The 14901-nt window shown below is 46.4% G+C and overlaps 1 protein-coding gene across 6 annotated transcripts in view; it reads right to left on the reverse strand.

Moving 5' to 3' along the window:
* cacna1da (calcium channel, voltage-dependent, L type, alpha 1D subunit, a) overlaps positions 1 to 14901 on the reverse strand; it is a 60377-nt gene that overhangs the window by 12573 nt on the left and 32903 nt on the right. For 4 of the 6 annotated variants that reach the window (XM_030375116.1, XM_030375112.1, XM_030375113.1 and 1 more), the window contains 17 exons: positions 14464 to 14494; positions 14220 to 14374; positions 13744 to 13873; positions 13127 to 13186; positions 11230 to 11336; positions 10522 to 10609; positions 10296 to 10403; positions 10124 to 10176; positions 9578 to 9724; positions 9125 to 9326; positions 8183 to 8341; positions 7783 to 7893; positions 6674 to 6757; positions 1709 to 1741; positions 385 to 513; positions 222 to 287; positions 44 to 135 (listed from right to left, as the gene is read on the reverse strand). In XM_030375116.1, the coding sequence (XP_030230976.1) occupies positions 44 to 135; positions 222 to 287; positions 385 to 513; positions 1709 to 1741; positions 6674 to 6757; positions 7783 to 7893; positions 8183 to 8341; positions 9125 to 9326; positions 9578 to 9724; positions 10124 to 10176; positions 10296 to 10403; positions 10522 to 10609; positions 11230 to 11336; positions 13127 to 13186; positions 13744 to 13873; positions 14220 to 14374; positions 14464 to 14494 (1755 nt within the window). Of the gene's footprint in view, positions 1 to 43; positions 136 to 221; positions 288 to 384; positions 514 to 1708; positions 1742 to 6673; positions 6758 to 7782; positions 7894 to 8182; positions 8342 to 9124; positions 9327 to 9577; positions 9725 to 10123; positions 10177 to 10295; positions 10404 to 10521; positions 10610 to 11229; positions 11337 to 12982; positions 13043 to 13126; positions 13187 to 13743; positions 13874 to 14219; positions 14375 to 14463; positions 14495 to 14901 lie in introns of all 6 variants that reach the window. The other 2 variants (XM_030375117.1, XM_030375114.1) reach the window with 2 other exon arrangements.

Here is a 14901-nt window from a genome sequence, read left to right on the forward strand (position 1 = left end):
AACCCTAATTGGATCCTGGTCTAACCCCGGCGCCCCCACGCACCTGAACAGCAGAAGCACAGCCTGTGGAAAGGTCTGGAAGTTGTTGTTTCGGTTGATGTGCGTGTGGTCCACCATGGCGATCTTACCAAACACCTGGCAAGAGAAACATCCGTTAAAACTGGCGACCAACCACCGAACAGGAGAAGACGTTTCATTCAGACGAGGTTTTAAATCCCAACCTGCATGCCGATGACAGCGTAGATAAAGAACAACATGGCGATCAGAAGGGCCACATAGGGCAGGGCCTGGAGAAGAGACACGGGAGGAGAACACATGGTAAGCACTGACATCACAACACACAACGACGACTTCCACAAGGACTCTCCTTGGAGACGGGCTGACCTGGAAGGACTTGATGAAGGTCCACAGCAGGGTGCGGATGCCCTCCCCCCTGCTCAGCAGCTTGACCAATCGCATGACTCGGAAGAGACGGAAGAAGGTGATGGAGATGCGCGCGCTGTCCTCCGTGTTCTGTGGGGCGGGAGCGCTCAGTTAGACACTGACGGCTATGTGGGTCTGTGTGTGTGTGTGTGTGTGTGTGTGTGTGTGTGTGTGTGTGTGTGTGTGTGCGTGCGTTGGTGTTGTTGGGGTTAAGGGTTTACATCCTGCACACAGAGACCCTGGCCGTGCCTTTGCCGGGGGGGGGGGGGCGGGGGGGGGGATGGAGTCTAAGCTGAGGCCAGAGCCACTCAACACATATGGGCTGACGAGCGCAGCACTGCACCCTGGCGTCACGCACCTCCGTCTCCCATCCGAAAACCCACAGGTAGTTCCCCACGTTTTTGAACTGGATTGAGTTGTTAATGAGAGCTCTTGATGCTAGACTCCCCCCAGGATGTTCTAGCAGCCACTGGCTGGTGGGTGCCCCCCCCCCCCCCCCCCCCCCCCCAGAAATGTCGGGCCAATAGTGAGAGGTGCGTGTTGGGCAGTGCCGTCCGCAGCAGATATGTGTCTGGGGGTCTTCGTCCGCAGAGCACTGACCAGGACCCCTGCCCACTGTACAGACCTACAAGGAGGAGGAAGCAAAGGAGGCGAACATGCTGGAGGAACCAATAAAACCCGGTCATACTTGACAGGAAACGACTGCGCAAGCATGGCAACCCTCAGTCCAGAGTCACTGCATGCAGAGTCACAGTGGGGGCCAGGATGGCCGGGAGGTTCAAAGGTCAGAAGGTTCTGGGTGACCTGATCCCAGTTTGAAGGGGGAGGGGGGGGGGGGAGGGGTTGGGGAGCCACCATAGGTCCCTGGCCCGCACAACTGTGCCACGTTTGTAGCAGTACAAACGTGGGGAGGGGCCCGAGGGAGCCACTCCCACCGGAACGGGGACGCGCAAACTCCACGTTTGAGTGACACACACTCTCCTTAAGAAAAACCCAAACCAAACCAAACCAAGCAAAACTCTGAAATAGTTAAGAAATTAAAAGCAAATGGAACAACAACAAAAAATTAAATCGTAAAAAGAATCTCACATGAGAAAAACTTAAAATACAGAAAAATGAATGCATTACCACATGGAGGTCAATGGAATCAAAGTATAAACAAAAAAGGGCAGTTGGAACCAGAAGGTATTGTAGGCGACATAGAAATCAAAGGAAATAGATGCACGTCTAAATATGGGCATGACCCTGAAAGAGGTGCGGGCGGGGGGGAGGGGGAAGGTCTTACCCCCTGCTCATCCACCTGAGGAGTCTCCGTTGGCTTAAAAATCAAAGACCTGTGTTAATGACTTACACAACATTACCATAAGCCACAGGTAATGCTGGGACTAACTCTTAATAAGACATGTATGTTCTCATCAGATTACACCCAGACAAAGCATTCAAGACTTCACTGGCTCTAAGATATAGGGGGGGAAAGGGACAGGGGGATATTATCTTATTGTAAAACTGTAACATTAATGACGATCAGACAGGGTATCACAAGCCTATGGACATGTACTATGTAGACAGACGGGAAACATACTTTTAAGGCTTTAAGGTTTAGGATGACAACAGGACAGATTGGTCCAAACATAGCTCATCTAAAGGGGAATTCAGATGCTATTTAGACTGACAAACAACATGGAACTAAAGGGTAGGGGATTAACAGTTAAGAGTTATACATACAACTTTATCACTCCCTCTGTGTAATGGTCATGACCAGTGTGGTTGACTCTGATCATGTTAGTGGGTTTGAGTGGACTTCGGCCCAAATGTGGCCCCTATCGACGTGTATCACCAATGGATGAATATAATGAATGGAAGGCCAAGTGGTGAGACACTTGTGTTTGAAACCGTGCCGTGGCAGACACACCGTCCCATGGTGATCACACACAGCCCTTCTGTCTGGAGGTCTAGTGAGCCGTTTTTCCTGCGCAAACAAATGCATGGCGACATGTGACACAACAACCCCCTGTGATCAGGATGTTGTCCTTGTGTGTACTGCGGGCGTTATGACGAGAAGAACTGGGATGTCTCCACAAAACCAGAACGTTCTATTGGTTGCATCTGGCTTACGTTCAATATATTGATAAAGAACCAAAATGTAGTTACAGGATGAAATCATAAAAATAATTGTTTGCTTAAAAAAAAAAAAAAAAAAAAAAAACAGTAAATAAAATGTGCATTTACTCTCGCACACAAATCCTCACCCAAGCGCACTGAGCCTTTATTAAAGCGCAGAGGGCAGATAAGCTCCCTGCGGGATAGTAACAGTGACCAGAGTGCTTTAGATACCTGCTGAAACTGCATTATAAGAGGCCTGTTTTGTTTTTTTTACAACAATCCCATCTGCACTAGGGAGACGTTCAGCCATCTCAGCACACAGAGACCCTCTGCTTTGGGCACAGAGAGGGCCTCGCTCAAACCCCGGTACACACTGTCGATATGAAGTGCAGAATGAGGAGAAATAATATCATGTTAGCTTGAGGAGGTTCTTTAGGTCATCCTGCCAACGGCATGGATGGAGCATGCATTCAGCATCGCCAGCTTGCAGGGTTAAGCATCGCACGCACACACACACACGCACGCACGCACGCACGCGCACACTTTCAATCCATTCAGAGGATCATCAGGAGCCATTGATGGTCGGCGTTGCAGCAACCCATGCATGTCAACAGTGCCCTTCAAAGCCGCCATGAGATGGCGCTCTCGCAGTCCAGTGCAGGAAGAGGTAATGAGAGAGTGTGTGGGAGGGGGGGGGGGGGAAAGACTCAGAAGAAGGAGCGACACACAGAGACAGGAGAGAGGAAGAGAGGAAGAGAGGAAAACAACATAAACAGATCGAGATGTAAGAAAACAGACAGGTAGATAGGAATGAAAGAGAGAGCCAGAAAGGGGGGAGAGGGGGAAGAGCTGGTCATGCACCTGACAGGAGGCTACACACCTGCGCTACACATGAGCTCCACCCTGAGCTTTAAGAGCTCACTACGGGAAGACAGAGCAGAACACAGAGACAGTCACGCACAGAGACACACAAGATCAGCAAAGAACCTCAGACTCAATCCAGACCCGGCTCCGGCGTGAAGGACTCTACGAGAACCACGAGGACACAAGCTGCGGCTAGCAGGGGCCGTTTGCTGGTCGCTGCCTGAACACATTTCAGTACAGTTTGTCCTGAATTGCAATAATGCTCACAGGTTTTAAAGATTTTAATATTTGTGCAGAAATCCTCAAATCAGATTTTAATGGAAGTTGTTATTAGAGAGTTCTACTTCATAACGATTGACACTGTTATATAACTTCTGAAGGCAACCACAAAAAGTAGGCAAAAAATGCTCCAAACCCATCAGGTAACATTCCCGAAAGAACGTGACTGAATCATCTCCACTGTGACTTTATGTGAGATAGCACTTTTAGAAAGCTGCAGTCGTTACACAATTTGTTCCAAACCGTTGTTATCCCTTGCATTAAAACCAAATTCCCATTCCTTCAGAGGCTCAGAGTAGCTGTATGCAACAGTCGTCCCAAAGGGAATAGCGTTTGAGTAACAACACGGAGGGGTATATTTATAAGGACTGCAAAGTCACAGGGTTTGTTAGAGGGGAACAGCTCTTTATCTAGGTCAAGTTAATGATGCGTATCTCTGAATAACCTCATACAAATAGGAGCCCACGGTAAATCCAAACCGCTACTGCTTCTCATAACAACAAAATGGCCCTTCCTTAAAATGACATTGGAAAGTTGGAGATACTTTTTACACAGATCAGTGTTACATATCTGTGTGACCCAAATGTACAACGTAGCTTCTAGGATAAGTATATAACAACTTCTATGTTTGTTCTCCATCTGGTTTGAGATGAGATAGCAGATAGCACCTTCTCTATCTGTATTCATCTTTGGCAAAGTCCTACATTGAGCAGAAGAGTTGGCAAAATAAACCATCAATCTCCTCTTTCAACTTTTTGGGGCTAATTATCATCTATTGTTGCATAAACCATTGTCAACATTGGCACGTAATGCTGCAATAAAGGCGTTTAGCTGCGGTGGCCTACACAACTTTAAGGATTACATTTGTATCATCGTCATCTTGTTATGCTTAAACCCTGAGGCACAAACAGTGAGATCCACCGTCTCCGTATTGTGTCCTCAATGTTGTGTAGGAGGAAAGCACCGAAGCTCGGAGCTCCAGGGCTATTCTGTCTGGAGGTGAAGTTATGTGACACACACAACACCAAAAACACACTGCAGGAGGGAGGGTGGGGGGGCGGGGGGGTGGGGGGAACTGACCGGAGGAGGAGCAGCGAGCGGGTGGCCATACGCCATCTGTGAGGGGGGGGACGGGGACAGGGAGGGAGGGACATGACATGGAATATGAGGAAAGCGATGGTGACGGCTGACATTCCCAGCATGCAGTTGGAGATGAACACCAATCAGGTGTCCAGCGTCCGCCTCACAAGCGAGAAGTGTATAAGCACATTGTACGTGTTTATGACTGCTGGGGACGCGCACGGTTAACAAACAGTGGCATGCGACGTAAGAAAATAAGAGACGTGTGAGTGGATGGCTATATGACGGCTCACAAGATCGACCGTGATAGGCCTTGTGAAATCCCTTTGTTATCACCACAAAACAATCAACACATATGGACACGGAAGCCACAGAACACACTCATACACGTACATGCAGGCGTGTAGAAATCATAAAAGCACATGTCCACGCACACACGCACACATACACAGACACAGACACGTATGTGTGTGAGCAAACACACATACACACGCAAACACACACACACACACACACACACACACTCGATCTGTGTCCCCCTCTCTCACTAACGCACACCACACACACACACACACACACAAACACACACACGTGTATGTATGTGAGCAAACACACATACACACACACATACACTCTGTGTCCCTCCCGCTCTCTCTAACACACACACACACACACACACGCACACACACACGTGTATGTATGTGAGCAAACAAACATACAAAATCTGTGTGTCCCTCACTCTCTCCCACACACACACACACACACACAAACAACCATGCGATAGCACATATTACCCACATGTACAACAGAACATGTTTAACTTTGTAATTGCCTGTGCACATCCACTCATGCAAAAAGTACACAAATGAGAAAACTCCAGAAAAACAGCACTGCAGCTCAGAAAGTAGTCCTCTCAGAAGGGCTGGCGATCGGCTTTAGGAATCCTGTCATCATTTCCTTTCACTCTAAGGTCAGGTCCAAATGTTTAGTAGCGTACACTGTGGCCACACCCACCACACAACAATCTTTTCGCTGCGTCATTTTACTCTTTGAGCCAAGTATTTACTAGCACGAATATGAGAGTATTGCTGTGGATGACTAGACCTAGTCAAGTTCTGCCGAGTCCTGTTTGTTTTTAATAAACCTTTAAACTGCATTGAATTACCGGACAATGTGCATCGTAACTCTATTCTCATTAAACCCATATTAATATGTGATGACCATTTGAGTTCCTAACCCATTAACACTGTAGAGGGGTCCCGGAGATAAAGTTGTCAAAACAAAAGAACACAAAAAAAGACACTTGATTCATTCCCATACTTGCCTCTACAAGTTTCTATGGAAACAAAATACACAAGAGTAAGAATTAGACAACCTGTTCACATATGAGAAGTCAAACAGCCATTATTTCAAACGTATAGACTTTGTTGCCTTGAGAAATGTAGGGTTCGCCGGTTTTAACACACATTTAAATGATCACAATGCTTATTTTCTTTTGCAGACATGTTATAATGATTCCTTTAAAGGACAGGCAGTCATGCAGAAACGGTTTGAGTCCTAGAAGAAATTCAATATGGTTAGTTCATGTTCCACGCATGAGGGATAGGTGAACCAGACTGTTTACAGTGTGAAAGATGAACTGAAACCTTACATAGAAGACCAATGGGGCCATGCACTTTGACATGAGCAAGGAAGGCCTTTCTCACTCACAATACAATCCTTCGAAAACAATATCATGCTTTTATCATGGCGTATGTATCAAGTTAAAATTAGGTCACTCAAAACCAATGAATATCCCGATTGAACACACAGTAGGCAGAGCTAATAATACCACATGCATGCCGTGTATACTTCTAGAAAGTGCCCATTGGCCAGCTAATGCAAGGCTTCAGTTCCAAAGAAAGGCCGGAGGAGTTATACTTACATTCACTTCAGTGATAGCAATGTCGACGACGCTACCGACAACAATTAAGGCATCAAACGTGTTCCAAGCATCAGTGAAATAGTGCTGTTACACAGGAAAGGGGAACAAGATGGTCGTGGAAGAGAACGAAAGAAAGAGAGAGAGACAAGGAAAGAAAGAGTCGAGGGAGAGGGGGAAATGAAAACCGATGATTTCATGAAAGGGTCGGGGAGGAAAGAGAGAGAGGTGAAGAGACAGAAGGTTAGTACGTTAGATCAGACGGGAAGTGGAAAGGGTCGGGCGAGATTGAGTTAGAAACCTGGTGTGGCTGTGGAAACCTGTGCTGGGACCACCAGATGTCCAGAGCACAGAAAGAGAGAGAGAGCGAGGGAGAGAGGCTGGTGGTGTAGGCGGGCTTTACTTACATCGATCTCACTGAGAACAATATCTACTATGCTGCCAATGACAACCATGGCGTCAAACACATTCCAGGCATCCCCAAAATACCCCTACGCAAAGTCGGGGGTTGGGGAAGGGAAGAACGCAAACGTTAGTATACAACAGTGGGCCAGCATCTCCACGCTCCAATGCAGAGTTATTTATCTTCGATCTTATCTTATCTAATATCTTATGGTTGAGTTAAAGAGTGCATATATTTGAGGAGCTATATGTGGCTGAACCTGACGGTTGTCAGAGGTAAACAGCCTTATCGGTACAGCACACCACGCCACACCACACCACACCACACCAGGCAAAGGGGCTTACGAGCAGCCTGTCCTTCTTCGCAACACAGAACTGATGGCCACGCGGTAGTCAGGGGGAGCGAGATGGTTCGAAACAAATATATGAATTTACATAGAGATTTGACAATACATACACACATCTGAACAACGTTTGCTTAAAAAAGGGGTGGTCTGCTAAATATTTGAATTAGACGAATTATCGTCATCTAATGTCATATTCGGAATAAATAAAACAATTACAAACATCACCACAATATTTTGCTATTTATTCCCACTGTACTATTTCAGTATAAAATAAATAGTGATGCACACGTAATCATGTACGGTGTGTGTTTCCTTGGGCACATTCTTGGGTGTGAAGTGTGATCAAGTGAAGCTGTGGCGTACCCTGGGTTTGAAAGCGATGAGTTTGAGGAACATCTCTACAGTGAAAACCGTAGTAAAGACCATGTTGAGGATGTCCATCACATAGTTGAAGGTCGCTGACTGCCCATAATGCTGGAAGGCAAAATGGAGGTAGTCTCACTCATTGCTATTATTAAAAATATCTATATTTCTTTAATTATTGCTAGTAAGACAAATTATAATGTGATAATTAATTAGATATAATAACACATGATTTTAACTGAATTATAAATTGTAAATTTCTATCCAAATCCAGAATATATATTAAATATTCCAAACAAAGAATTATGTTTTGAAACTTTAGATCCTTAAAAACATCCACGTTGACTTCATGACATTGTTGTAACGGGGAAACCCCCCGGGGTTCGTGGGTGTGTCTTACCTGTACAGCGAGGCACAGCGTGTTGAGCATGATGAGCACAAACATGATGTACTCAAAGCCCGTGGAGTTGACCACGTACCAGAACTTGTACTGGTACGGGTTCTTGGGGATGTAGCGCCTCAGTGGCCGTGCCTTGAGGGCGTACTCCACACACTGGCGCTGTGCGGACACACAGGAGCACGTGTTTAGGATAGCCAGGCAGAGCCACATGCAGAAAGTATCAATTAAGAGCTACTGGTTGAGTGTCATTTTTTAGAAATGGCATAGCTGTCCGTCGGCTGTTTGTGAATGCTCTGTGACGATATCTGTTTCTAGTTGATTGCGCCTGTCGCTGTATGGGACTATGTCAATTTAACAGCACTGTCATCTTTAATTTCTGACCTATCAGGGAATCTCTTTCACGATTAGTTAAGGGAAAGGCGGACAGATGCAGGGGGGAGGGAGCAGATGGGGGGGGGGGGGGGGGGGAGTCTTGCGCTCTGTTCTGCTCTCTCAACTGACAATCTTACCGACAGCACCCTCGATAACTAAACAGGGAAGGACCCTGTCCAAGCACATTACTGTTTCATGTTTAGAGATCATAATGACTTTAAAGATTCCTGTATCTGGAATCAGTTTGAAGGGGATTTCCACAGTTATCCTCGATATCTTGCATATCTTTTGAGTGTAGATGAGTGTATTCGCTTTAGACTCCCTCTCTGCATACAACGAGATACGAATGTGCTCGTACGGAGACAAGAATCATAATGGGCATTTACGATGATTTAATCTCAACCATAGTGACAACCATATTTTCATAAAACATTTCATTATAAATTTGACGGAAAGTATGCCTTAGAAGTTGGTTCATACACTTGTTTATCAATCGAGGCTTGAAGGTTATAATATCATTCTTGACATAAATTCAGACTCACAAACATTTGAAAACAGGCTGTCACTAACCTGGTTTTTGTCGAGTTCACAGTTTTTGTACTCTTTCTCTCCCTGCTCCTGAAACGTGACAATGACAAAACCTACAAAGATATTCATCATGAAGAAGGCGATGATGATGATGTAGATGATGAAGAAGATGGAGATCTCCACGCGGTAGTTGTAAATGGGCCCCAGGTTCTCCCTGTTTGAGTCAATGGCCTTGTACAACAACCTGGAAGAAATCAGACAGGAGGTCAGAGAGAGAACACTAGAACATATGACTATCATACTATATCTATATTATACTATATTGCATAGTACTTTGTATTTTTATTGTATTGTATTGTATTTTTATCCTGCGTTTTTCCAATGCTGCTGGGCTGTTGCTTCAAACTAATTTCCCCTACCGGGGATTAATAGAATTGCATCTAATCTAATCTAATCTAATCACACTACGTTCAGAGGACCGGGGCTGCGTCTTACGCGGGCCAGCCCTCAAAGGTGGACACGGTGAACAGCGCCATCATGGCCATGAGGACGTTGTCGAAGTTGAACTCGCTGTTGAGCCACAGCCTCTTGTGGATGGCGGGCTGGTTCACGTCTCCGTCCTTGTACAGGATGTACGTCCCTCTGCAGGGAGACAGGGGGACGGCACACGTTCAAGGACCACAGGTCGAGACTTGAAACCGTTAACACAAGCTCATACCGGATGGTGTTGACTCATACTCGTATATGCAGACGTGTACAAATCCTAAAAGCACTTGTCCACGCACACACACACACATATACGGACACACACACACATGTACTGTATGTGTGTGTGCAAACACACACACACACACAATCTGTGTGTCCCTCCCTCTCCATCTAACACACACACACACACACACACACACACACACACACACACACACACACACACACACACACACACACACACACACACACACACACACACACACACACACACACACACACACACACACACAAACGTGTATGTATGCTGTAGAAGATGTTTGATGTACTTACTTGCACTCATCTGCGTTTGACTTTCCTTCGTCCGTGCAGCGATAAAACTTTCCCTGTGTGCGGGGGGGGATTCAGGGACTTTTAATGTGGCAACAACGGCAGGGTAGACGTGTAGAAGCGCTGGGTTACTGTACAGGGCCTCCGGGCAATTTGAATACGACATGCCGCTGACCTTGAAGAGTTGGACTCCTATGCAGGCGAACATGAACTGCAGCAGCGTGGTGACGATCATGATGTTACCGATGGTACGGATGGCCACGAACACACACTGGACCACATGCTGCATGAGGAACGGGGAGGAATACATCACGGTTATCTACTGGGGTTCTGCTCCTCAGCGTCCCTGACGGCGTACACTTCAGGCAGGTCAGGGTGTGGTGGATGGAGGTGTTCGTTACCTTCAGGCCCTTGGCTCTGTTGATGGCCCTCAGGGGCCGAAGCACTCGCAGCACCCGGAGAATCTTCACCACCGATATGGCAGAGGTCCTGTATATACACACAGAGGGGAGCAGTGCTATGATGAGGAGAGAGAGAGATGAGGGGCGAGAGAGAGAGAGAGAGAGAGAGAGACAGAAAGAGACATGAGGGGAGAGAGATGAGGGGAGAGAGATGAGGGGAGAGAGATGAGGGGAGAGAGAGAGAGAGAGAGAGAGAGAGAGAGAGAGAGAGAGAGAGAGAGAGAGAGAGAGAGAGAGAAATAGAGACAGAGAGACATGAGGGGAGAGAGAGAGAGAGAGAGAGCGAGAGAGAGAGGCAGAGACAGCGGGAGAGACAGAGAGAGAGAGAGGTAGAGAGAGAGAGAGAGAGAGAGAGAGAGAGAGAGAGAGAGAGAGAGAGAGAGAGAGAGAGAGAGAGAGAGAGAGAGAGAGAGAGAAATAGAGACAGAGAGACATGAGGGGAGAGAGAGAGAGAGAGAGAGAGCGAGAGAGAGAGGCAGAGACAGCGGGAGAGACAGAGAGAGAGAGAGGTAGAGAGAGAGAGAGAGAGAGAGAGAGAGAGAGAGAGAGAGAGAGAGAGAGAGAGAGAGAGAGAGAGAGAGAGAGAGAGAGAGAGAGACAGAGAGACAGAGAGACAGAGAGAGAGAGAGACAGAGACAGATCACTCACTGAATGCCAAAGGACACCAGGGACACGCCCACCACCAACAGGTCCAGAAGGTTAAAGTAATTCCTGCAGAAGGCTCCTTTATGAAGGAAGGCTCCGTAGGTGGTCATCTGAGGAGAGGAGGGACCACCATCAGTTGGACACATGACAATAACACAATGACAACAACACAGACAAACAATGGCGACACACAACTCACTCATATAAACATGTTACAAACAGGTACAAAAAACTTTACACACATTCACACATCCAAACTAACAGACAAACTCACGCATGCAAAAACAATATTACACAATGAATATACACATACACGCACACACACACACACGCACACATTCACACACACACACACACATACACACACACACACACACACACACACACACACACACACACACACACACACACACACACACACAAACACACACACACACACACACACACCCACACACACTTAATAATTACACAATGAATACACACACACACACAAATCCCAAAACTCTCAAACTAGACAATGACTGTACACGCACACAGAAATATATATTTTCACACTCTTATGAATCACTCTGTTTCAGGGTGGCGAGCTCAGAAAGGGCGAAAGCTTCCGTCGCCACCCCACAGCCCCTGAGTACATGCATGTAGTAGCAAGTCATTGGTTCTACAATCGGACACGAAGCAAGGCAATAAACCATGCGCTTTGTTGCCTCGCAGGACGGGGACGCACTACAGCCTGGAAAGAGGCCGGTGGACTACGGGGATCGCAGAACCGAATGACCTTGCTAGCACATGCATGCGGACCGTTGTCTTAAAGCACATTCCGTCATGTTCTTTAATAGTTCATGTAAAGGGGGGGGGGGGGGCAGCTCCTTATCTCAACTTCAGAGCAGGCAGGAGAAGATAAACCAGCCAAAAATAACTCTCGATCAAACGGCGAAAAGTAAAGGAGTCATTTTCTCAAGAGTGCATGGAAATGCAGAGCGCTGGGACGGACAGACTCGTGCTAACCAAGAGCAATGAGGCAGCCTGCCGTAGAGGCAGGGCGGCCTGGAGAGAGAGAGAGAGAGATCTCTGTCTGGGTTTGCCTGGGTGTGAGGCTCGGGTTGGGGGTTCGACTCCACATTTCCATGCACGCCTTCAGGAAAAGCAGACTGGGCCATGCTCAGCCGGAACATGGTTGGCTTTGCCCCCTCTTTTATAGGTGCTCTGAGCAGCAGTCGGTATGAGCGGCATGGATCTGGCTTTGACTGGAGCTGGCTTCTGAGTCTCCCCTGGGAAGGACTTCAGAGCTCAGCTTCAGCTAATGCCGCTTGTCTAGACAGCCCGTTAATAATAATGAATAGTTTCAGTGCAAAAAAACAGATGCATCCTTTTTTTTTTATCTCGTCATTAGAACTGCATTCTCCACATCATCTCGGCGATAACATGAAATGAAACCGATGTGAGTATGTTTATGAATATGTTTCCTTCCCCTGACACGGGTCATTTGCAAAAACTCTCAAATTTGAACAACTCTTGGCTTTGATTTTAGTGAGTGCAAGACAGCTACCAACGATTCCAACGATCGTCCTCAGATTTCATTTTCTCTCAATTTGTTTTGTTTTTAAAAGAGGTGCCGTGAATATTTAAAAGATAAAACCGAAGAGAAAAAACAAGAGAAAGGAAACAACAACAAGCCAGGTGTAGCTATGTGGCAGGTGACACACACATAGGAGTAGAATGCAGCAAGGCTGTGGTGGTCACTTTAAGGGGTTACCTTCAACACGATCTCAAATGTAAACATACTAGTGAAGACATAATCTGCATAGCCTAGGACCTGGAAGTAAATAAGACGTCGGGCGTGTTACTGGGTGAGGGTGGTTGGGACACAGCAGGGGTAGGGGGTACACAGAACATTTACCTTCAACACGATCTCAACAGTAAAGATAGCCGTGAAAGCATAGTCAAAGTAACCAAGTATCTGTAAAGAACGTACATGTTTAACAAAGAAACACACACACAGAACAAGTCGTGTTATGCATGTTCATCAGAGATGAGAGATGAGAGAGAGAGAGAGAGAGAGAGAGAGAGAGAGAGAGAGAGAGAGAGAGAGAGAGAGAGAGAGAGAGGGAGAGAGAGAGAGAGAGAGAGAGAGAGAGAGAGAGAAGGAGAAAATACATATCCTGGATGTGGTTAGCATCTGTGTCATCAGCAATACAAATACATATAGAAATATAGAAACCTAAGCATTTACACATTTTTACAATATTAAAATATAGTTTTTAATATATTAACTAATAACAGTTAGGAAAACATGTCAATGCGTCTCGGTCCCGAGGACCCTTGTAGGATAGCGTTTGGGAGAAATACACTGTAAAAGAAAAAATGTGTTTAGATCAATATAGCAATGGTCATGCAAACTAATATGAATCTTATAATTCTCCAAGTCAACTTTACGAATTTCAACTGAAAATAAAGTCCCCTTCGTTTCTTAACGAGAGGCTAACAGGAAGGTCTTACTACCATATTAGGACTTACAATGTTCCGTGCTGAGAAGTTGCGGATGGGGTCCTCTGCTGCCAGGGAGGCCGAACTGAGCATGATGAAGACCAGGATGAGGTTGGTGAAGATGTGGTGGTTGATCAGCTTATGGCATCCAACGCGAATCCTAAAAAGAAAACAAATACAGTGCAAACTATTGTTTCTCTATTTCTTAATGTTACTGTATTTAGTTGGATTTTACTGTATTGTGATCACACAGTCCAAGTACAAAGCACAGTAATACATGCATTAATGGGTTCAGAGCAGGATGACTATATATTCATAAAAATAGTGTGTGTGTTTGTGCATTTCTGCACGCGTGGGTGTGCATCATATGTATGTGCGTGCGTGTGTGTGAATGCGCACGTGTGTGTGTGTGTGCGCGCATGCCCGTGTGTGTATGCGTGATTGCGTGTGTGTGCGTGTTCACGCGTGTGTGCGCGTGTGTGCACTTGAACATGCAGGCCTCTCACGGGTTGGTGTTGCTGAAGATGAAGAAGGCGCTGCCCTCCGGGATGGGGGTGATCTTCTCCTTCTTCACCAGCTCCGAGATGGGCGGGCGCGGGCCCGACGGCACCTCCGGGTCGTCCTCCTCTGCGGCGTTGTCCTCGATCTCCTCCTCCTCCTCCTGCCGCCGCAACACAGCCACAGGAATAAAGTCACGGGTCGGAGCCCAGACGGAGCCACACGACAGCCGGGTATTTATATCCACTTTACCTTCTCGTCTTTCTCGTCATCCTTTATGTCCCTGTGAAGAAAAAGCCAACAGAGAGCACAGGTTTTATACTCAGAGTGGCGGTGTTCTTTATACACACCTACTTTGCACTACTGAATCGCCCTGGAAAAGGGGGTGTACACGTTGAAATGATCATACTTTATGTGAAGCTATTTATAAAAACGTTTATACAATCTCAAAGTCACCTAATAAACTCTGCTGAAAGAGCACTTTTATTGAATCAATGTGCCGTTCCGCGGAAGAGGGACAGTGTCTGATCACAATAAAAGTCTGAGCATTCTTTGTGCTTAAAAAGTTAGTGCGTCTAAAAAATCCCGTGGCTTGCTCTTTGCCGACAGCGCTTTCATAACCTGCTGCAAAAAAACGCAGGCTGTTGGATATTTAAAGTTGAGTATATTTCAAACTATCATCAAAAATGT

Source organism: Gadus morhua, chromosome 13, assembly GCF_902167405.1.
Source record: "Gadus morhua chromosome 13, gadMor3.0, whole genome shotgun sequence".
Lineage (NCBI taxonomy): Eukaryota > Metazoa > Chordata > Actinopteri > Gadiformes > Gadidae > Gadus > Gadus morhua.